This window comes from Aphis gossypii, chromosome 1 (genome assembly GCF_020184175.1).
Source record: "Aphis gossypii isolate Hap1 chromosome 1, ASM2018417v2, whole genome shotgun sequence".
Lineage (NCBI taxonomy): Eukaryota > Metazoa > Arthropoda > Insecta > Hemiptera > Aphididae > Aphis > Aphis gossypii.
This window is the reverse complement of record NC_065530.1, coordinates 2,038,448-2,064,690: the sequence shown is the minus strand read 5'-3', so window position 1 is coordinate 2,064,690 and position 26,243 is coordinate 2,038,448. Positions and strand designations below refer to the sequence as shown.

The window sequence follows — 26,243 nt, the reverse complement described above, 5'->3', positions numbered from 1 at the left end:
TGAAGAACCCCTTTTCGTCTCCTCTTATTTCATATATACCTATTATCATAGTTTAAACTAGTATTTTATGTTTATATAGTTAAATTTTATTGATCGATTTATTAATCATCACATAATTATTTTATTGATTTAGTTCTTTATATGTATCAATTCAATGGTATATTTATGAAATAATTTACAAATATTTACAAATATTTAGATTTTTCACACCATTTAAGAAATGCTTAGTATACAACTACAAACTCTTTTTTTCAAACCAGGATAGATAATAGGTTCACGATAATATTATTTAGGAGAGATGAGGGGTATGAAGATTTAAAAATAATGGTTATTAATACTAATAAAGTAATATCCATAGTAAGAATAAACAATAAATATTATACATATTTTAAAGTATTGTAAATCCATGTTTAAGGACTTTTTCCATAATTTATACAATAACTCAGAAACTACTCATTCAAATTTTACTCGAGATGAAACTGTAATTTTTCAAAAATATCATCTGGTTTGTAGTTCAAAAAGAAAGTTGCAAAAAGAAGCTAGTATCACCACTGAGAGACACTCCTTAAACGGCGTGAACATACAATGATAATGATATGGTGGCCCTTAACAAGTGCGCTTAAACATTTTTAAATCAGAATTTGAATGAATTCCTCTAACAGTGGAAAAATAGGGGAGGGAGTACGTTCGCAGGTGAATCACTCCTGTATTATGTCATATTTCTTGGGTTTCGAGGGTTGAGGGGTGGTACTTGTGTCGTTTACGTTTAGAGATTTCGGTCGACGGAGACGCGCCGGAGAGCGTGTGTGTGCAGTGTTCGCGGGCCGAGAGAAGTTTAACGACAACGCGCGGGTGGCGACGGGAGAGGTCGGCCCGTTGAATCAATACGGCGGCGGCGTGCCCGGCGCGCCGAACGGTGGCCGCCGCCGCCGCCGCGCTTGTGCCGTACACATATTCCGCGGCGGTGCGCGCCGGGCGGCACCCCTGTGGCGGGGCGGGCGTCGTCGTACACCGCCGCCGCCAAGCAGCTGCTTGCGGGTAAGCACTGCTCGAAAGCCCGGAGATCTCCGGGAACGTTCGCACCGGAGACAACGCACGGCGGACCACGACCGCGCACACCACCGCTGTTGTTATTGTAGCTGCAGTTGTTGTCGTTGTCGTTGTTGTTAAAGTCGTTTCCGCCGCCGCCGTCACGCGTATAATTTACTTTCGGATCGGTTTAGATATTTTTTTTAAGATCTTTTTTCGTCCAAATCCTCTAGCCGGTTCCGAAACACGCTCGCAAGACGTGAGGTGGACGCCTTCATTGTCGTTCGACTTTTGTTTTCAGAGTGATTTTCCCTACTCGTTTTCCGTTCCGACCATTATGTAATCCACCCACACTCGCAACACTGACGAAATCCTTTTAGGAGTCCTCCTTTTCACGGCACATCGGCGGGCGCTGCTGCTGACCACACGACGAGGACGAGGAAGACGACGCCGAAGACGGTAACGGAACCACAGGCGGCGGCGGCGGCGATGGTGACTGCGTGCTGCTGCTGCTACGACGATAACACCGCCACGCCCGAGTCGCGATGACCGGCCGCACCGCGCACACGGTGACCGCGACGGCATGGCTCGTGGCCTGCGTCGCCTTTATGGCGCCGATGGCGCCGCCGGACGTGCACGCCGCGTGAGTACACGTCTCTCGTTTTATTATGTTTTTGTTGTTGTTTTGTCGTTACGCGATCACTTGACGAGGTGGGAGGGTGGCATTACCGGTGTGCGGTCTGCTGAGGACCTTAAAACGACACCTAACTGACGTGTACGCCGTTAAACGTATTCTAATTTGCAGCGTTGTAATCGCGGTATCATTCATTAACCACTATCTACCGGGAAACGTTCTGCTCAATGACAGACGTCAGTAGCAGTGAACCCGGTGCTTATTAATATTCATATGGGTACGATGACATCGTAATACATCCCAACAGCGGTATTGTGGTATTTTTTGGGTCGTTCTGCAGGAGACACGTTTGAAATCTATAAAACCACTAGACTAACCCCGCCCAGTCTTCAGTTCGGACTGGCGCGGACCGGTCAACATAATATTATTGCATAATTATTACACTACACCGAGTTAATTTACAATTATAAATAGTTGATTATTGTTATAAAGCGTTAATCAAACAAGTATGCATGTGTGAAAATCAATTATTTCTATGGGGAGATTGTGCAAATTATTCATAATGCAAATAAAAATAAAAAATGTACAGAAATTTAAAAATATTAAAAATACAAGTGTTTTACCGGTTAAAATGTTCTATCTTCTTCACTTGAAACTGTTTTTCGTATTTTTCAATTAATTTAATTTAAACCAATTGTTATACAGCAAAAGCAAACTAAACTAACTATTTTTTTTTAAATATAGTTAGATTTAATCCATAAAGCACTTTAAAGAAAATAAATATTTTTTTCTTGTATTCATCTATATTACCAAGAAAATATTTTACTATTGTTAATTTAAATATATATATAGGAGGGAGCTTAAGTGACACTCTAGTGGATTCAAGCCTTTATCTAACCTTACTTCCTCACTTTCCAAATGTTTATCAATGAAAATAGTATGCATTTGAAATTAAATCGTTTTTCTTATCATTCGCATATACCTAAGTATTAATTTATTATACATACAACACACAAATTTTCGAATTTGAAAACCGATATAAATCCTAACGGACCAATGAATGTTAGTACTAAATAGTCATGTGTGACTGCAGTGTATGTGTATATTATTATTATCTTCATACAGAGGCATGTTGGTTGGAAAACCTATGCTTTTATTTAACGCCCACCGAGTGTAGCAGTAGTTCTATACCCATCGAAGAACAATAAAAACGGCGGAAATATGGGTTTTTCCATCCCTGTTCCGACTTCGCTTCGTTGTTGTATTATATATATTATAACTATTATTGTTGTATGCAAGCATTATATACCTAAATAATATAGTGCATTTAAAGTGTGTGTGCTCGCGATAAATACTATTGCGAGTGTAACGGATGTTGGTTTTTTCCCCGTTTATTTTTTCACCGTTCCGAATCGTTGTGTGAGAACCACACATGCACGACCCTCCACTCGGGTGGTTTAAAGAGGTTTTTTAATATTTAAAAACATTTATTCTGTCGTTTTCCATTGTAACAATAATATATTTTCACACACGCTTACCTACCTACTATATATAATACGTTCTCCTGGGGACGTCTTGTCTACGACTACGTTCAGCATTTCGTATTATATATTATATTTATAATATAATTATGTTTATACGACACACAGACACACACACACGTTATACTTGGGAAGTCAGTGGTGTATTATAAAGGGCATTTTTTTAACGACAAATTTATACGGCTACTCTGATAACTACATGCACAGTATATTTTAAATATAATATAATATTCTGATTCGTAATAGAAAATGTATAATATAAATGGTCTATTGCACAATATCAATAAATCTAACAAAATTTTGTTGCCATAAAAATTAAATTAAAAATTTTGTAGACATAGATTTGATTTTGTCACGAAAAAAAATGTTTACTTTAATACTAGTCTATACCAAATATACAATAAAAACATAGAATAAAATAATATCATAATATATTTGTGTTCACAGGTGAAATTAGACACCTACAACGTTGAACGACTTACCAACATATAATATTAGGTTGCCGTAGTTGTACATATATTATAAGTTTAATATTATAGTGTCATATATAAAAGTAAAGCCTAATATATCTAAATGTATAATAATGCTTTCTCATATTATATAAATCCATATAAGACTTGCATCTCATAATTCCGAACGAATCACAACAGATGTAGGTATATACATATAATATACTTATTAGTACACTTATTTAGGTACAAATTAAGGTACATAAATTTTCCACTTTTTCTTTGATATCACTATTTATTTAAAATAACCTGTTTTTTCGTTCATAATGATTATCATTTTTTGATATTTAATACTATTTAAACGACAATTATTCAGTGTTGAAACTATAAAATCAAATCAATGAGTACATTTTTTGCTTGCTAAATTTTAAATCAGGACGATTTAGTGTATTCCTCTCCAAACATTATATGGTAACACAAGTGACTATCGTAAAATATATTCTTATATAACCTAACCTAACCTAGCAATTTATCTATAAATTATATGTATCTTAAAGAATGTTATCTATAAGTAGATACAATACATAAATAATATATCTTGAAGTTTGAAATATTTTAAATAATAGAGCATTTTAAGTACATTTTTTTTTTTTTTTGGGGGGGGGGGATTTCTGTAGCAATTATATTGATAAAATATGCAATATAATATTGTGTATATTATTTTACATAATATACTGCAATATTTATCTATAAAAAAACAAGTGTCGTAATAATATAAAACATACAACTACGATGCTGAATCTTTTTTTTCTTTTAATACTATGATATACATAATATGTAGGTATTATTACGCAATAATTGAAATTAAAACTCCCAACAAAAATAATCATTTATACGTACATCCATCAATGTATCTGTATAATATAATCCATGTCTAGTTTTCTTATAAAAATTATCTTGCATTAAATTTGTATTGTATATAATATATATACAGCGAGTCACAAATCTCCCTTGTGGCAGATTTAAGAAAAGGGATTATGACACAGCTATTGCCTCCTGGCCTCAAAATTTCGCTGATTTCAATTTTTACACCTGTTTATTGATTGAACATTTTGGTAAATTTCATATTTCTTATAATATATTGCAGTAACTTTTAGTTATTTTGTTGATCACTTTTATTGTAGCTACTTTATAGAGTATACGTATGCAATGAATTCAGAGTGATCAACAGATAGGACGACATCATAATATTATTTTAAGTAACGTTTATTATTTTGAACGTTAAAAGAGAAGAACAACAACTGATAACTTCAATTTTTTATTCATTTTTTTATTTTTGTAGTATCAATTTTGTGATTGTTTAAAAACCTACCTCCCAAGTTAATATCTATATTTTTTTAACCGAACATGCATTTGATGTAAATTCAGGTAAATTCAAGTAATTCAGCGATTTTCCAAACACATCTGTCTCTTTTGTAGTTTGCTTGGTCGGTATCAACTTTGCATTACAAAATACGCTCTACATAATATTGTACATTATTAATCTATTAAAAAACATAAATTTTATTTATTATTATAACAATGTAATATAATTTGTGTCTCTTACCATAACTTATAAAAATAATAAGACATGTAAAAATAGCTTCAATATAATATTATACGACTTTAATATTCTAAGGGATTAAGTGGCGTATCGGTAAATGCGACGATCCTCACCACCCAACTCACCAATCTTCGCACGAAATCCCGCAACACCCTTCACGTGGCGCCAACGACACGTCTTGCACGTTATACGATCGTAATTCACACAACACGCGCGACACCGATCCGTCGCCGTTTTCGACCGCATAATAATAATAAAAATATCGTTACGCTACTTAAATCGTTTTTATTTATGTATTGTATTATTGGTGTATATTTCTTATTAGGATATCAGAATATGCTTATAGCATATATTATTATGATAGCATTATTAATTTGTATGTCACGTGTTAGGGATTTTGTGCCATAATATATAATAAATATAATCGCTAAGGGCGGGTGCTTGCTTTTTAGTCATATAAGATAACGTCAAGCAACGATCGTAAATGTGTACGTATGTGTTATACGTATACGTTATGTGTATTGTATAAAAATCTGATTTAATATTATAGTAATATATATTGTATATCGTTATTTTATAATAATGTACGTGCATACTAACTTGTTCTGAGCGATTGCATACTATACTAAAGTACAAAGATTACGCGTGTTATTATTATCGTATACATTATTAAATGGCCAATATTTTACAACGGAATATCATTATGTTTATTATCTCGTGTCAGGGCTACAGTGGGAAGGGTGACATTTGGGAACCACCGGCGAAACGTTGTAGTATTACGTCACCGCCACCGGTTGCAGCGGTGTGTAATAAGCAGCGTTGGCCGCACGGGAGGAAGGAAAAAACGTCGTGTAACGATGTTATTAAAAAAAAAAATAACACCCTGAAAATAAAACGCATTTTGTCTCATTAAACACCCAAGGTCGTCCGCCTGCACACTCGTCCTTGGTCCGTCCCCTACAGCTAAAACGCGACGTACTTTGCTTTTCAACTTTCCGTGTATAACTACGTATACTCTATATATGTATATGTATTAAGTCGTACTAGGCGTTCAATTACCGTTGATTTTATTTATACGTTTATTTTGTTTTATTTCGAACGAATGCAATAAAACATTGTATAGGTGCATGGCTGTCTGAAATCGTTTTTGTGTCGTAAACATTTTTATAGATTCCGAACAAAATGAGGAATGTATTAATATATAGTTTAACAACAACGATGTGTTTTTATTTATATTTAATGTGTCTTTTTGTCGCCTATTTTTTGGAAAAGGAACTAAGAATCAACCTAATCCATCTCACGCTATCTCCGTTACTGCTGGTAAATTTGACGTAATGGCAGTGTTTTAAAGCTATCGTATATTTGATTTTTTCACGTTTTCGAATAACATGTAAGGAAATACGCACCAAAGAAAATTATTATTATTATTATATCACCAAAGCTTAAATCATAAAATTTAAATGGTTTTAATGTCATAATTAAAAAATTAACAACGCTATAGAAAATAAATTTTCTAACCGATTTGTTCGAAATTGTATTAAAAAAATTGAGTATTTTTGAGTTCTATAACGGCTACATTCAAAACATTTTCATTAATTGATTTTTTAAAAGATTATAACTTATTTATTTTTATAAGTTTAAACTAATATTATTATTTTCTTTATTTTAAAACCATAATCAGATCTGATGTAAATATAAAATATTGAAGTAGATAACTAAATGTACGTTTTTAAGTATTCATAAATTATTAGTGTCTGTCCAATTAATTTATTAACATTTTATAATTCGTAAAAATGACCTGAATATAAATATAAATATTAAACAAAATAGTCCTTTGTTTATATGCTATAAGTTACCATAGTTAAAAACTATTATTCTTCGTGCCTAAATACACTTAAATGACTCAGTAACTATTCGTTTGAATTTCAATGTTTAAAAGGGTGGTTTAAAATTGAAAAAAAAAATTCTGTTTCAAAATGTCTTTAAATACCTACATAAAAATATAAAATCTATAAATTTGAAAATAATGATCAATTAAATATTGTTTAAATATAAAAGGGGAGAGTGAGCTTATCATAATAAATCTACTTATATATTTTTTATCGAACCATATTTAGTTTGATCTCACGCTTTATAAAAGCCGTTTTAATAATTTAATAAAACTACACACTGCGCTGTCAATCATATCAACCAAGTATATAAGTATTATCAGTAATTGACGCTTATGTAAACGCGGCTGTAAATAATACAATATGGTGACAGTTTACTTTTTATAATCACAACATACATTTTTAATTTCATTTTCTAATCAGAATAATATTTGAAATATTTCGATCTATAAACATAAAATTCCGGGAAATTAATTGATTATTTATAGGTAGGTATTTAAAGTTCTAGTAGTAATGGTAGGAATGCACCAAAATTGTATATACATAAACTATTCGTCCAAAGTTCAATTTTCGTACATCGAAGTGGAACTTCAATAAGTTGAAATAAATATTGTTCCCTTGCGAAGTTCTCGATTTCTCGAAAGAAAAACTATAGATAACTAAAACATTTTATGTTTCAAGTATAGACAAATAATTTTATAATCATTTATCTAATCGGTTTGTGCATTCCGATAATTAAGCTTCATTGCGTTTGTTGTGTTTATTATTGTATTTTTCATTCAATTTATTATAACCTCGATTCAGTATTGCCAGTTACGATCGATCTGTTACACGTGTACATCTCAAATGTTAAACTTGTTAATTATTTAATGACATTTTTTATCAAAGCTTTTATCAATTATTTTAAAATAATAATAATAACAATGAACACGTATTTATATAAAAACTATATAAATATATAATAATTAAAAACTATAATACGTACATAAGCTTGAAACAACCTTTCAGTAAACTTTTTTTCCTAAAATCTTAATAGCTTGAAAACCTCAATAAGTTGAAAAAATTGCACTACCCTTAAACTTCGATGGTTTCATGTCCTTCAAGAAAATATTCTGCTTTGGAACGAAGAATTTAAAATTTAAGTCGTTAATAGAAAAATTAATAATGATAAAAAATAGGTAAAATATATCATTTTGAAAAATTTAAATAATTTTTTGAAATAATGATAGTAGTATAATACGTTAAATCAGCCGGTGTAATGTATCATTTATAGTATAATAAATTGATAAATAATTATTTTTCCTTAACGTGCATTTTACGTTGTTGTTGTTGTTGTTATTGTTTGTTGTTCTTTAGTTGTACTTATTATAGTCATCATCGTTGTTGGCAGTTCTGAACAGTATATTAAGTTTTGTCGGGAAGTAGAACGAAGTAAAGAAAAATAATATCTTTGAGAGATGATAAGAATAATTTATATCGAGCTGCAGCAGACCGTAATATTATATTATATATATATATATACGTATATTATTGTGTCGCGGCCTTGTTTATTTTACTGGTGACCTTTTTGCTGAGGGTATTTTGGCTGTGTGGAAATTTACATAATCGCACACCGTTCAAAACTGCTCGAAATCATTTATATATATATACATATATAATTTATAATGTGTGTATGTGTGTATACACCGAACGAACTTCTTTCGTGTAACAATTTTTTTACCGCTTCGAAAAGTTTTCGTCTACAGAGACGACATCGGGGATGAAGTCGCATGCAAACTGAAACTTTATATGTATATAATTTTTTTTTGTCGTATTCTCTCGTTTTCTGTGCTTCTGTGCACCGCGAATTGGCGACGAGTTCGTCTTCGTCGTATACACATAATATAAATAATATATACGCGTGTACGAGGTTGTTATATTATACACAACAATGTGTACGTTTCTCTCCGCTGCAGCATTTTTGTCAACTCTGTCGTATAACATACAGAGTAATCCACATAACGTTAGATGCTCATTATTAAAAAAAAAAAAAAAAAAAAAAAAAAAAAAAAACTAAGGTTTTAGAAAATAAGTTTAAGTCGTTAAAGAAAAACGTTTTAACAAATAATAATAATACTCTTTTTAATGACAACATAATACATTTTTGATTTTTTTTTTTTTTAGAGATAAAGAAGATGCTACACTGCACAATTATTATCCATCTTATAAATGGATAATATAGCAAATTTACGACGTTTTTTGTTTTATTACTATTTTTTTTTTAATGTTAGAGTGAATTGGCTAATAATAAAATGTTAATACAAGAACATTATATGTGTTATCTTATCAAGAAAATTTATGTAGCAAATTAAAAATGAGAAATGTAGATTTTTTAATTGGAATATTTTATGTATTTATGAGTTATATAACTCACTTTATAGTTAAAATATCGTAAAAGCTGATTAAAGAATAAGCAGATACTTTTATAATATGCGTTATTACTTATTATACTTTTAAATTTGATAATATGTAGCTAGAGGATGGGTTCTATAATAATAATAAATAGGTATCTTGTACATATGTATAATATATATATTTGTTTTATGCTTTATTATTATAATCATTATTGATTATTACGCTTTAACTTTAATGACAATGATCATAATTTTTATTAGCTTTAAATATTTCCACATATTATTTAAATTTGTTTTTATTCATTTAATATTTTATAATATTTAGTATTTACAAATAAAGCTATAGCACGGATCTGTTAATTTCCGAAAATTGTATTATATTACGTACCGCTTAATTATGTGGACTCAGAATTTTGCTCAATTTGTTAGGTGTTTTGTTATTTTTTTCTTTTTGTCTCATATAGATGACACTCAAATAATATAATAATATGCTTCATTGCGAATTTAAGTTCGCAGGTTGATGATTTTATACTTTTGTACTATTGGTAAACTTGATTATTACAAATAAAATGTATTTTTTGAGGTATAAGTTCTCAAATTCGGCTAAATGGGTTGTTGCGTGCCAGTATCAGATTTGAATCCAAATAGTTAATTTGAATGAAAGTTAAACTTAATAACGTAATATGTTTTATTGCATACAAACAAAATACATGTAACAAATTAAATAAGTGGCTGAGTGACGTGAAAGTGCTCTGTTGTTGATAGCTTTGGTACATCTGCCGTTGCTGGTCTTCGGGCTCCCTTATATATTGTGGTGCGTCTCTTGTTTACGACGTGTTGTCGTCTTCTGGGCGAAACCAGGTGTCCTTGTTGTTGTTGTTGCAAATTCGGACACGAATTTGAGAATGTGCAATAACATCTCAAATGCATCATTATAAATGTAATTATTGGTGCGCTTACTATCCCGACACGTGTCATGGTCATAGTAGCATCCGCATTACCCTTGACATGAGGCATGGTCATACTAACTTAGCCTTGTAGTCTCGTAGATATCTTATAGATATCTCGTAGCCCATAACACCTCCCCACAAAAAAAAAGGTTTATGTCTGCAAGACAGAAATCTTTACAATTTTCTTAAATGCACTCAGTTACACTTACAAATTCAGTTTACATTGGTAACTTAATAATAATATTAGTTTTATCAAATTTTAAATAAATCAAGAATACAATATAAAGTATGTTAGTACAGTATATATTATTAATATATATATTTAAATATTTGAATCTCCTTCACCTTGAATAATACAATTAAAATAATAAATAAATTTGTGAATAATTAATTAACATTACACACGAACGTTACGTTCTACCCATATACCAAATTAAATAACTGAATAACTGAATCTACACATAGGTATAAAATTAATATTAATATTTTAAAATGCTTTATTAAGTTTTCATATCGTTTTTTTTTTATGATAATATGATTAAATATATTATATTTATTGATTATTATTATATACTTATTTTTATATTATTTGTTATTATTTATTATTATTATTTTTTTTTTTTTTACGAATAATAATGAATTATTAATATTAATATTTTAAAATTAACGTGGTGATGATGGTGCGCTAAATGGTACTTCATCATATATTTCTGAAGCAAAATTTCCCCTTCTTACATTCGTATTTGTGATCTATAGTTAGCCAATCTTCTTGGTATATCAATTACTTGGCGATTGCTAACGTATCTACATTTTAATAGTATGTATATGGCTATTATTAATATAATAGATAGTATAGCCAAAATTATTGTAACATACAAAAGATTTGAATGTATGAACTGGTGTTTTTGACTTTGTTCTCTAATAACTTCTTCGTCTATCATTTGCTGAATCTCATCAAGTGATTTTGACACACTGTGCAGATCTGTTAATTGTATTTTTGATGTATTATTCCATACATCGCTCAATTTATATTTATGTATATGTTCAGGTATTTTATTAAATATTTTTGTATTTTAGTATTAGGTACAAAATCTTATAATTTGTACTCGAAATATCCTCTATAGGAGTCAACACTGCGTCACGTGTGAATACTTGACAATTTATGTCTAATATAGTTATTGCACCTGAAACCTCAACTTCTTGAACAAAAGATTCGGGTAAATCTGTGCAACTTATTGTCAAAGTATCATCTCCAGCATGTATCCATGTGTTTTTATTAAGAATTCTGTGGTAAATGTTTCTAAGTAATGAAATTTGTTGATAGTACATCCCGTTTGAGATGCATCCGGTGCTTTAAATATTTGCATTTCACATGGTGTATTATCATTGTTATCTAACATTGGCTGTGTAGCCTTGCATATTCTGTATATTGTTGTTTCAATGCAATCTTTCATCTCTTTTTCCGTGTAGGTAGTAAATTGTTTTCTATCCTTAGTTATTGCAACGTAAGTATATGTATTTGTGGACATATACCATGAGTCAACTCCATATTCAACAGATTTTATTGGTAAAGGTATTATATTATATAATGAAAGTTCTATGTCGACAACCAATGGTATTCTTGTAATAAATACCAATTGTTCATTTTCATAGTATACGCTTATTTTGTTATTTTTAAAAATTCACTTAATTCTGACGCTTCTGTTCCCATAGGTATGGCATATTGTTTTTTAATTGTTCGTTCTGCTGTTTTCAATGTTGATGCAAGTTCTTGTGGTGTCATAAGACTTGGATGTATTAACCCCTCTCTTGCAGCTGTTATTATCTGTTCCAACGTTGAGGTTTCATACGCATACTGATTAGTTATTATAGTGTATAGATTATGGACTTCGTCAGCCATTAATAAATCTAATACGTCATCAGTTACATTCTGTAATTGCATCATTCGCTCATGTAATTTTTGTTCTTTAGTTGATATTTCTTTATATAGTGCCTCTGTTTGATTTAGTGAACTAGCAATCTTTTTAACTGCTGTTTTCACTACCGTTGTTTGCGATTTCACTATATGTAAAATATTAGCTCCTGTTTCTTCTGTTTGTTTGATTGCTTCTCTAGTTTTCTTTGCACATTTATCATCACATACACCAAATAATACATTGCGTTACCCACAAAGTTTATTAATCCCCTTTTGTTTCGTTTATTTTCTTGATATACATCGGTTTGATTAACTCTACCTCCTAATGACATATACAATCGTTCTTTTTGATTAGTTATTTCATCATATAAATCAGTTATTACTATTTGATATTTCCCACACAATCTATATGACGTTTGTCAGTGCATATATTTGTTATATTTTTCATTTTCAAACCTAATAAGTCGTACTTTGTATTATATTCCTTAAGTGAAAAATACGTAACCAGTTTATACTCTGCTCCTATCACCTTAGTGGGGCCTAAATTTTCATAATAAAAAACCTTGGATTGTTCATAGGGTACATATGTATAATATTCCGATGAATTTATTTCATTAGCACTGTTAAGTCCAACCATCATCACCAATCTAAAAGTAAAATTATATCTTCATTATAGTACTACTTAATAACATTAGTTATATGGTTTGTTAGTTTATATCATTAATTATTATTTTTTTTTTTTTTACAAACTCCCTTAATCTATTCATTTATACTATATATTTTAATTAATCATTTGCTTTATCATTATAATACCGTTTTACATTATTTTTATGTACGGTAATGCCTCGTCGGCCACGTTGTATAACTATATTTTCATCTCCTATTACTTCAATTACTTCATATGGTCCTAACCATAGTGAATTAAGTTTGTTTTTATGTGCGTTATCTTTTAAAAGTACTAAATCTTTCACGTGTATATTTACAGGATTCTCATTTTTGTCATATCGGTCCTTACTTTTTACTTTGTGTTCTATTAACTTCTCTCTCGCTAATTTATGCGACACTTGCATACTCTGTTTCAAATCATATAAATAATCATCATAATTATATTGTGGCTCTGGCTCGGATTTTAATTTAATTGGTATTTCTAACGTACGCCCATACACTAACGCGTATGGTTGAAAATTAGTTGATGTATGTACCGTTGAATTATATACAAAAAATGCATATGGTAACAAATGATCCCAATTATTTAAATTCTTATCCACATAATGTCTTAAGTACTCGGCCAAAGTTCTATGTGATCTTTCGAGACCTCCATTTGTCTGTGGTCTAAAAGGACTAGTATTAACTTTATTTATTTTTAACAGTTTGCAAACTTCCGTAAATGTTTTGCTAAGGAAATCCGTTCCCTGATCTGTCAATATCGTTCCGGTATTCCATGTACACACACGAAATGTATAACAAAAGCTTCCGCGACCGTGTTTGCCTGATGATTAGGTATTGGTACTCCTAGCGTGTATTTAGATAAGTCATCTTGCATTGTTAAAATATAATTATTACTAGACAAGGTCGTTGGTAATGGACCTACAATATCTAAAAATATTTTTTTCAAATGGTTTTGAACTTGTTGATGTAATAGCCATTGGTTGCTTTACATGCCGATTTGAAATTTTATTTACTTGACACGATGTACAATTTTTTACGTACTTTTTAACATCATCTTTCATACCCTTCCATCTAAATTGCTTCTGTATGCGTTTAATAGTTTTATTAACACCTAAATGACCTCCTAGTTAGAATCGTGAAACTGCTTTAATATAGTTACTTTCTCTTCTTCCGTATATTCTACGTTCGCACATACCATAATTTCGATCTTAGTATTACGAAATATGTATCTTAACATTGACCTTACTTTTTCCCACTGTAGATCATCATTCATACCTAGTTTATTCATTGCTATTTTATCTAAATTATTTTCCTCACAAAACTGTTTCAAGTTCACTAACGCTATATACATATTCTCGTACGTTGACCTCTGACGATCTTTATTTTTCGTTACTAGAAATATTATATACCGGTCATTCTGTACTACATACGGCGTATCGCCTATCACTTTACTAACTGGTAAAAATGAAGTAATTCCAAACTTACGTTTTATTTCGTAATTTATTCCTGATGTTAAATTATATTGTTTCGCTATTTCTGTCACTATATGATACTCTACTGGCGACTCCAAAAGTGTACCTATAGCTTCTTTTACATTGCTATTAGTAATTAACTGTGTTTCCATTTTCCCAAGAAATTCCTCGTACGACTCGTTTTTAATTTCTTGTATCGAATACATACGACTTAACGCATCTACGTTAGAATTTTGCACCCCAGGTTTATATCGTATCTCATAATCATATTCTTCAAGTTGTATTCGCCAACGTGCTAACTTCGATAATGGATTTTTTAAGTTGAAAAGCCACGTCAAAGGGCGATGATCACTAAGTATTATAAATTTCCTTCCATATAAATATGGTCTAAACTGTTTTACCCCAAAAATTATAGCTAGACATTCTAACTCGGTTGTGGAATAATTATTTTCACTTTTATTCAACGTCCGTGACGCATAAGAGATTGGTAAGTCTTGACCTATTTCTCCCTGAGATAATATTGCCCCTAGTGCTTTATTACTCGCGTCCGTAGTTAATATGAAAGTCTTAGTGAAGTCTGGATATTTAAGTATTGGTTCAGAACATAAAGCTGATTTCAATTTATCGAATGATTTTTGACATTCATCACTCCATAAAAATCTAATGTCTTTCTTTAAAAGATTTGTTAAAGGTTTCGCAATTGCACTATATGAATTTATAAATTTCCTATAATACCCACTTAAGCCTAAAAATGATTTTATATCTTTTACATTAGTTGGTTTTGGAAATTCTAACACAGATTTCACTTTTTTTCATCAGGTTTAATTCCATTTTCTGATATTACGTGTCCCAAATATACACATTCACGTTTTAAAAATTCACATTTATCTGGTTGTAACTTCAAATTGTTAATTTGTAATCGCTCAAATACTTCTACTAACTCTCATTATGATCATACAAATTTTTCCGTAAACAATTATGTCGTCTAAATAAACTAAACATTTTATTCCTATTAAACCAGCTAAAGCTGAGTTCATAACTCTTTGAAAAGTTCCAGGACTAGTTTTCATGCCTTGAATCATGCGTTTAAAATGCCAATGACCTTGATTGGTTGAAAAGGCTGTTAATTCTCGTGATTCTTTTTCTAATTTGATTTGATAAAACCCACTAGAAAGATCGAGAACAGAAAATAATTGACATTGTCCTAACTGGTCCAATATTTCTGTAATATTAGGCAGAGGATGGAATTCATTTATGGTGACTTCATTTAATGCTCTAAAGTCTACCACTATTCTAAACTTTTGTTTACCTGAATTGTCAATTTTCTTTCGCACTAGTAAAAGAGGAGAGTTCCAAGGACTCCTTGAACTTTCAATAATATCGTTATCCTCAAGTTTCTTTTTGCGTATTTATCTCATCTTGTTGTGCATGAGGAAGTCTATAAGGTCTTCGGTATATAGGCGGTTGGTCGTTTTTTAATCTTATTATATGAGTTCCCGCGTTGGTGAAGGTTAGCATGTCCCCTTCCATATGAAATATGTTATTATACTTCTCGCATATTTTATAAATAGATTTTTTCTCATTCTCATCCATATGATCAGTTCTTATTATTTGTCTCAAACGCGTTATACGTTCATTATAACTATTTTTTGTTTCTACCGTATATATCTCATATTCACTATCATAATTTATCTTATTTATATCGGTTACGTCTATGTCTTTTATCTCCTCAGATATATTCAACATACTAACTATTGCTTTCCTTTATTCACAGTAGACACCGTACTACTGCAATATACGTCATTTGTAATTTGTTGTTTGTGTATGTATATACTTTTACTTTCCACGACTGGATCAGCTATTGCTATTTCTACGACGGTTTCCGTACGTGGTTGCAATTTAAAAACAATAGAACCGCAATGTTCTTCGTGCAAGGTTGCTTCATCATCTTGAATAATTAACCTATTTTTGGCTACGTCCACCATTACTTTGTTTTTTAGTAAAAATTCATGTCCTAATATACCGTCCTTGGGTATAGGAAATAACATTCCCACTACATAAAATTCTATGTCTATATTCTTGTTATTTATTATAACTGGTATTTTTATCTTGCCTATTGTTTGTATTAACTCCTTATGAATGCCTCTTAAATTAATTTTTTGTGTTTCATCTATATTTAATTGTCCTTGTAAACAATTTATTTTAAGTATATTCACCTGACTACCTGTATCTATTAATAAATTTAACTCGTTTGTTTTGCTCGCAGGTGATATACATGTTATGTGATTGTTTTCTAAAGCAGCGACGATGTGGTAACATTGTGCATTTCCTCCGCGATTATTTGGTTTATCGAACGAGTACCACGGTCCTCGCCCGACACGTTCACGTTTCCCGAATTGTGGTTCCTACTTTCATTATTACGTTTTTTATAACATGCACTTATATCATGGCCACTTCGTTTACAATATGCACATGTGGTTGCGCGTGCGTTATAATTTGTTGGTGGTTGAGTAAAACTATTCCGATTAGATGGACGATTATTATTACTTGCAGGTTTATTTCTACATTGAGCTGCATAGTGATTACCATTACAGTTATAGCATTTAATAGGTGGTCTATTAAAATTATTTTGCTGAGTGTAATTATTTGTCCGTCCTTGATAACTCGGTTTACTAAAGTTATTTGGTTGGAAATTCCTATTACGACTATTCGTATTATTATTTCTTGTATTATTCTCACGTTGGAAATTATTATTATTTTGTCGTGAAGCATTATAATTGCCTTTATTAAAATCGTTCCTGTATCCGTTATTTTCTCTTTCTGAATTATATTCTACTTCTTCTGCTTTTGCCAATTGCTTAGCTACCTCTAATGTTTTAGGATTTCGTGCCTTTACAATTGTTCTTATAGGACTTATTAATCCTTTTATAAAAATATTCAGTGTTTGTTCTTTTAAAGTTTCGTGAATTACTTTTGCTTCTGATTCTTCTTTATTAAGTGTACACGCATTACATAATTTATAATACAATTTTTCTACTCTATGACAATAATCATTGACGTCTTCACCATGACGCATCTTAATGGAATTTAATTGTATCTGCAAACTTGAAGCAGTTGTCGTATCTTCAAAAGCATCCGATAAATAACTCTTAATGTATACCCATTTAGCAACATTTTTATATTTTATCATTTCTAATGCTCTACCGATAACCTAGTTGTTATATATTTAACTAAAGTCGGTGCGCATTTTTCTTCAACTAAATTTACTGCCATATCACATGCATTCATGAACGGATAGATATCGTCTTCTCCCGTACACATAGGTATAAGCTTAAATGCTTCCTCTAATTTTATGGTAACCATTTTCTTTACACGCGGTTTTCTCCCGAACGTTAACTCAATATGTTCAAAATCGTCCGTAACCTTGCTACGTGTAACCTTTTTATTGTCTAAACTTAAACTTCTCTCTAAGCTGTGTTTTATTTTCGCGCTCTGGCGTCGTTCACTTTGGTTTCTAAATAAACTAGGGCGTTCTTTCGGGCTTTCACTAGGGCTAGGGCTTCTACTAGGGCTTCCCAAATCAATCAACTGTTGGGTTTTATTTAATACTTCTAAACTCAAATCTGGAGTTTCTAAAGACGTCTTATTCGATGGATTAGCTACTTCCAAGGAGATGTACCTGTGTTCTCATAAATTGCTTTCACACTCATTTGATACGTTTTACAAACAACTATATAATATAACTCAATAATAAATCTCAATAATATATGCCCTTTAATAATTCTCAATAATTCAACAATATGCCCTCAATAATAATTCTCAATAATAATCTCAATAATTCAACAATATGCCCTCAAAATAATATAATAATTCAATAATAACTCAAATAACTCAATATGCCCTCAATAATAATATAATAACTCAATATTTCTCAATAATAATTCAAATAAATCAATTGCCCTTTAATAATCAAAAAAAAAAATTCCTAAATAGTTTTTTTACGACCTACTTAAATATATTCAGTTACTTAAATGATATTTCTTAGGTTTTATATTTTTGAACATATATCCGTGTAATAATTTAATTAACTATTCACTCACAATAATGCGACGTTCGTTGATGTTGTCATCCTGTCTGATACTTTCTGCAACGTTGAATTGAATGGTCTTCTCTTCTGAAGTTATCAACGAGGTAGACTGCGCAATCTTCCTTGTTGATGGTAGCCTTTGACGGTTTGCCTCCTTGAAAAGTGAATCCTACCGACTGCGCCAAATTGTTGCGTGCCAGTATCAGATTTGAATCCAAATAGTTAATTTGAATGAAAGTTAAACTTAATAACGTAATATGTTTTATTGCATACAAACAAAATACATGTAACAAATTAAATAAGTGGCTGAGTGACGTGAAAGTGCTCTGTTGTTGATAGCTTTGGTACATCTGCCGTTGCTGGTCTTCGGGCTCCCTTATATATTGTGGTGCGTCTCTTGTTTACGACGTGTTGTCGTCTTCTGGGCGAAACCAGTGTCCTTGTTGTTGTTGTTGCAAATTCGGACACGAATTTGAGAATGTGCAATAACATCTCAAATGCATCATTATAAATGTAATTATTGGTGCGCTTACTATCCCGACACGTGTCATGGTCATAGTAGCATCCGCATTACCCTTGACATGAGGCATGGTCATACTAACTTAGCCTTGTAGTCTCGTAGATATCTTATAGATATCTCGTAGCCCATAACAGGGTAAACAGGGCGTCTAGATGATCGACACTTTCTCATTTCAACATTCAGAAATTTATTATTCGAGCACCTCAAAGCATCATTATACGCAGTTACATAACGTTTACCGATCTGTTGTTTTTTTTCAGGTCTCAGGGCGGCGGTATGTTCGGTGACGTAAACATATCGGCAATACTCGATTCGTTTAGTTTGAGCTATGACAAAAGAGTAAGACCAAACTACGGAGGTGAGTGTTACCATTGTTTTGACATATTATTATCGTTACCCTAACCAATATAAACATATAAATCTCATGAATTATGTTTATTGTTTAATTGATATTAACAATATTATTTATAAAACTACACAACATTTATACGTGTTAAATAGTATTAAATTGTTCAGGCACAATCTTCCAAATCGCTTGGATATATTATCATAATAATTATATATCTATATAATATATAATTATGTTATATATATATTATATAAGCTATAACATACGGAATAATAGCATTGAGCATACTAACTGTCCACAAGACTTATAATGCACTTTGGTCATTATCACGGTAACAGAAAATCGATATCACGATTTTGGTTTATAAGAAAACTTGGAGAATAATCCGTGCAACACATTTCATACACTTATGTATATTATTATATATGATTATTCGATCGGTCTTCACTATATAACCGCGATTACCTACGCTAAGAGTTTATTAATATAATATTATATATAGTACATAAAAAATATAAAATAATATACACTTCATTTAATATTTTATACAGCATACATTTCAACATTTGTATACGTTGTAATGTCTCTTGGATGCGATCATCCAAACTCGATGGCTTTAGGTGGATGCGATATCGTAGATACTGCCATAGTGCCATAAAATACTTAACTGTAATAATACGTATATTAGATTAAATATTATACTGCAGCAGTATAGTTTGAAAATGTATATGATTATTATTTGTCAGGAAAATCTATTGCGTTTGACGCTAACGATCGTCGTAAATTTGTATATTATATTGACGAAGGTGGGCATATTAGTTTATTAAATTAAATAAATAATTAACTCCAGTAAAGCGAACATAAAACCTTTTGATGAGAATATAGTTAGTACTTACTAAAAAACTAATACATTTAAAACTTTAAGTTTAAAGTTGATGCAGGAAATTATTAACTTAATTCAGTTTAAAATATATAATCTACTTTTTCAATTAGTACGTTGATCCCAAAAAAGAGTATTTTGTGATTATAAATGATATTGTTTTATTAAAAATATAGAAATGATTTTATAGTATTAATTCTATTGCTGAATTAATTTTTATTTGGAATCGCATATAAAGTAATATAATGTATGAACAAAATCATTAAAACCGATAATTTCAAAAACATTTTTAGTTTTAACTCGATATATTAATTTAATGGTTACAAAATAACCTAAATTATTTCAACATCCAAGTATCCAACTAGTTAATCTCTTAAGTTAATTAGAAAATTAACTAATTATAGTTAAGTTAATGCGCCCACCTTCTATAAATTTATGACGTGTAATAAATATATATCTAATATAATATTTTAAATATATATGTCGTTCAATACGGTCCCAAATCCTATATAAACAATCAATTGTCTTACATAGGGGCGATGAGAGCCAACTAATCATCGTCACTTGGCGAACTCGTCGAAATTATGCAATAGTATATCCTGAAAGGGTAATACCTATATAATTGTATTGTCATAGAAATTTCCACAATGAAATTTGAAATAAAATCGCATTCGAATTCACTACTTAAACAGGACTGTCCTCAAAAGTAAATGAAATATAACCTCCATAAAAATTGTTCGTTAATTACCTGTAATTGATCGAACTCAGTATAAAATATTCTTCTTGAAAAGGATACTGCAAAAATCTATAGACCAAAAATTTTAATTTTTATAAAGTTTGATTTAATATTAAAAATAGGTGGATCGCAAAATCTTTCACTTTAATAACGTATTGAATGTAATTTGGTAATACATTTTAAGTATTTTAAAATGAACAGAAATATATTCTAGAGAAGTCATAAATTATTTTGATATAAAAACATCACACGATATTTTTGATTAAAACAATTAATATTTGAGTTGGGTAAAAACCGTTAAGTTCATTCTAGATATTTTGCTTGTTATTTGATAGACCATTTTCGCATACATAAAAAAGGACATGCCACGTTGCTGTGCATTTTAATAATTTAAACTAAAAATTGATAGTCCTTCTATTTTCGTGTATCGTAAAAAATAATAAACCATTTATTAAGGTACAGTAAAAATAATATCAATAAAGATCGGTTTTAAACATAAACCTTAATTTTTAATTTTAGTTATTCACGATATTCATATCTTATGATTTCGAATAATATTTTAATTTCAAACCCAATATAATTCTGTTTTCTCGTATTTATTATTTCAATAGTATGACATAACATTAAATGAAAAAAAAATTATCCAAATTGTGTACTACAATAATAATATGTAGAACACGAATAATTATTTTAACATAATATAATTTTTTAATATTTAAACTTGCACATTCGTAACATTGTAATATTATTTATAATTGTTATCAAATCAATTATAGCCGTAGAGCAAAGCGGTCAGAGGACAGAGCCCACCAGTTATTATTAAAATATTATTTTTCGTACGCACCAACGTGCATGATCCTTTTCGAGTCGTTTTGCACAAACCGTTCGTCAAATTGCATTAGATATTACCAAGAAGTTTTCAAACCCCGGTCATCAATGTAAATTTCTTAGTGCTTTCCAAAATATGTATGATTATATTTCTTCCGTGGCCTATACAATAATATTATCGTGAACATTTAACCGACTGCGGTCATGACCCGTTTTTTTATTGCACAATATTATAATTGTTATTATCGCGGTGAAAATACGTTTCATACAAACGATTTCTAATTTTCTATTGTATTTGTGGGATAAAATTATAATATAGACGTTGTCGCCGTACAGTAAAATATATACATGCAAACTCAACCACGGTGAGAGTTATGTGTTTTTAGCGGCGGTGGTCGAGCCGAGCGTGCACCCCGCGCGAGGGCGTATATAACCTCGCGGTGGTCCCACATCATCTTTGTGCCGCCGAAATCGATTTGACCTGTAGCGCCCGCCGACATCCCTTTCGGCCGTCGCCGCCGCCACCGCCGACATCGTCGACGCGTATATATTATATTATTATTGTGTACGTGTACGACTTTAGATTTCAGCCACCGTCGCCGTTCGTTTTTTCACTCCTACTTTTTTCCGCCCTTTTTTACCGATCGAAAAGTGCTACAGCTTAGAAGAACATAACGCGCCCAAATGTTGCATAATAATATTATATTGATAAAACTATACACGTAGTTTTTCGCCGAACATTACAATGGTATAATTAACTATAACTAAACCTATATAATAAAATTCGGATTAAAACACAGGTCGCATCATGATAATTTGAATATCTTAATAATTATATTAAATAATAATCTTCCTTATAGATTATAGGTATTAATCATAAATTAAACCACTTTACCGGTCAAAAGCGTGATCTACAAATACTTAAATGTAGTTTAGTGATCCTTTGATTTTTTTCACTGAATTCAATACAAAATAAATCGTAATTTAGGTACTAATAAATTATGATATTTATCTAAGATGCTCCCCCACCCCCTTTTTTCTCTAATTTTATTTTAGTTTTTTAGTTATTCAAAATTAAATTTTCGAATTTTTATATCATAGGTACTTAAATACCATATTTTTGTATCGTTTAAAAAGTGTAAAAATACAAACATTTTTTTTTCCAAATGAGATAAACTCTTGAGAAGATCCCGATTTATTAAACATTTTACTATACTAAAAATATTGTATAATATTATTTTATATTTTTAGTGGAGTATATGGCTCATACTAATTTTTATACCTGCTTATAGATGCATAAAAAATTAAAAAAAATTTTAAATTTGTAATTTTAATATTTGTCTAGTATTGTTCTTAATAGGTACTTATTACTCAGGTAATTATTATAGATTATAAAATACTAATAACTTAGTATAGTTTACCTACTATAATTGTTAAATCAAACCTATGCTTCCTTATTTTACTTAATCAGTGAAATTACTTATCTAATATTTTCTTTAGATGCAAGCAAATACATATTTCAAAATAATATATTTATCGATATTTTATTTTTTTTCTGTATATTCATATTATTATTTATTATTATTAATGTTCAATAACTTAGAAACTACTTGTTCGCATTTTTATTCAAGCATGTACATTTTCAAAAAAAAAAAATATATATATATATATATTGCTTATTGTTTTACAATTAAAAAAGATAGTTCTCATTTCAAATACAGAAATTTGGAATCTCGACAAGACATTCTTTAAATATAATAAAAATCTCAAGTATTCAAAAATTTGGACTTTAAAACATGTTCAAAAATTCCAAAAAATCAGATTTTGAATAACTGCATTATTATAGAAAAAATGAAGCGAGTATACTCGTTTAATTGTTCTGTTAAATATTTTTTTATAAAATTGTCAACAATGTGGCATTTACGAATGACTTTAATCATACATCTACTCTATGTCTTTAACTGCAGTGGAACTCGGGTAATTGGTAAGGCGTGCTATTTTTTTTTACTTTTTAATTTTCTATCAGCCACATCAACCAACTTCCACGAGGATGTGTTCATTGTAAAACGATTTTAATTGCGTTAAATTACTCACGATACTGATGATCAAAGGCGTTTCTGGAATGGACATCGGTGAAGAGGGATAATCGAAAAAAACCTTATACCATAATATTATTATACGGTTTAATTCCTAGATAAAAGTCAATTTATATACCTTTATAGTGACCTACAAATAATGAAAACTTGTTTTCGATATCGAAGGAATGCACTATCGATTTAATTAATCTACTGCAGAAAAAAGATTTTATATGAATAACAAATTTGTTATTTCGCAAGACATAAATAGTAAAAATATAAAATCCGGATTTTTAAAAATAATTGAATAAAAAGTGATAAAATCGTTTGACGTCAATCCATTGAGTATTTGAAATTATAAATATACGGAAATATACGGAAATCAATATATAGACACACAACATAGCCATAGTTTTAAAACTTTGAGGAATTCTAAATAAAATAAATATTTTATAATACTTTAATATACTAGCATATTTGTTGGAATCGTAATATTAGTTTATAAAGTTCAATATTAACGGTAACACTTAAAAGTGCCTTTTAAGATTTTGATTCACCAGTTTTTGGGTTGTAGGAAAAACAACTAAAGCCATACAATTTTGACTTATTTTTTGAAATATTCATACTGATTTTGCAAACTTACTGAATATTTGATTAGGTATTACAAAGTGTTGGGATTCGTAGGCGTTGGTGCATAAACAATATTGTATGTCCATTTTTCGGTGGATCACGCATTTGACCAGTATAAATGGTTATATAGATCTAACCCAACAACTACCTATTACATATAATATTGTATTAAAATTGTATACTACAATGATACTTAAGTTTCTGTGATACACATTAGGTACTGATATTATATTTTTATCGAATATGTTTACTATTCAGTATACAATGAAATTAAATATTATTATTATACACAAATAATCAAAATCAGTTGCACAATAAAATGTTTCAATAACCACTATTGTAATACTAAACTTTCGATCACCATACGCTACGGTATACCTACGTATTAAAAAACAACAATACTAAATAAAAATCTAAAATTATTTCGATTATAATATAAATATTATTTATCCCACACCTGATCGATGTTATTAAAAACGAGCCAGCTATCTTTATTACAATTTAAAGTTCATGTTGCGTCATGTTCTTTTTACGTGGAGATGATATATGTTTTTATCACTATTCATTTTATAACAGTACGATGCAGTATATAATGTGTCTCAGATGACATAGTGGCTTTTAGTCTAAAAAACGTTGACATCACGTGACACATTAAGTGTACAGACTTAGCGCCAGTTTTTCTGTAAACCAGAAAACTGTCTGAACGAAGAAAGCGTTTATTATATATTATAAAAACGGATTTTTTTTTTCATATCCTATTTTACACATCTACCATAGATAGAATATTAAACCAGCCAGAATATCATGTACGTGGTTGATTTATTTTTTATAAGATATTCAACTACATAGAGGTACTTATATTATATTATTATGTAGGTATTAAAATATTATATGTATGTCTCATAAATTTAAAAATAAAATAATCTCCTCCACTTTTATAAGAGGGAAAATGTCCTGAGGAAATAGGACTTATTTTAATTGTATTCATAAAAATAGAATATAACAATAAATTAATCGGCTATTGGAAAATACATTTTATTCAAGTGTAAATGATAATTGATATAGAACTACTATATGAATATAATGTAATTGCCCTAAATTTAATCTTTTAAATGATTACCTATAAAACCTTTAATAATTCATATGAAAAAGTTTATTGAAAAGTCCAATTGAATATAAAAATAAATTATGCATAATATTATGCATAGAATATGTAAAAAATGAACCTATTAAAGTCAAAATAACTAAAAATTAACATTTAGATTATTTAACACACAAATTTAAATTTAACACAATACATAAAATTATAAATGAAATTTTTATTCTTAATTATCTTTTCAAATTAAATCATAACTATTATTTTATTTAATACCCATTTGACGTATCATATATATTACTGTACAAGGTATTTTTAAAAATACGAAAATGTATTTATTTCCATAAAATGTTATATAACAAAAATAAACATAAATTAAATAATTTAATTACTAAAAAATGCAATAAAAAAAATATAAAATTATAATAATATTTATATCAATTAAATATTGTTTACCATTTAAAGTTATTTCGTCATACAAAAATTAAGTTATAAAAA

At 29.9% G+C, this 26,243-nt stretch overlaps 1 protein-coding gene across 2 annotated transcripts in view; it reads left to right on the top strand.

Moving 5' to 3' along the window:
• Positions 1-1,024: 1,024 nt before the first annotated feature.
• LOC114120866 (gamma-aminobutyric acid receptor subunit beta-like) overlaps positions 1,025-26,243 on the top strand; it is a 67,776-nt gene continuing 42,557 nt past the window's right edge. For both annotated transcript variants that reach the window (XM_027982934.2, XM_027982933.2), the window contains exons 1-2: positions 1,025-1,672; positions 19,412-19,509. In XM_027982934.2, coding sequence (XP_027838735.2) covers positions 1,575-1,672; positions 19,412-19,509 — 196 coding nt within the window. In that variant the 5' untranslated portion in view covers positions 1,025-1,574. The remainder of the gene's footprint in view (positions 1,673-19,411; positions 19,510-26,243) is intronic.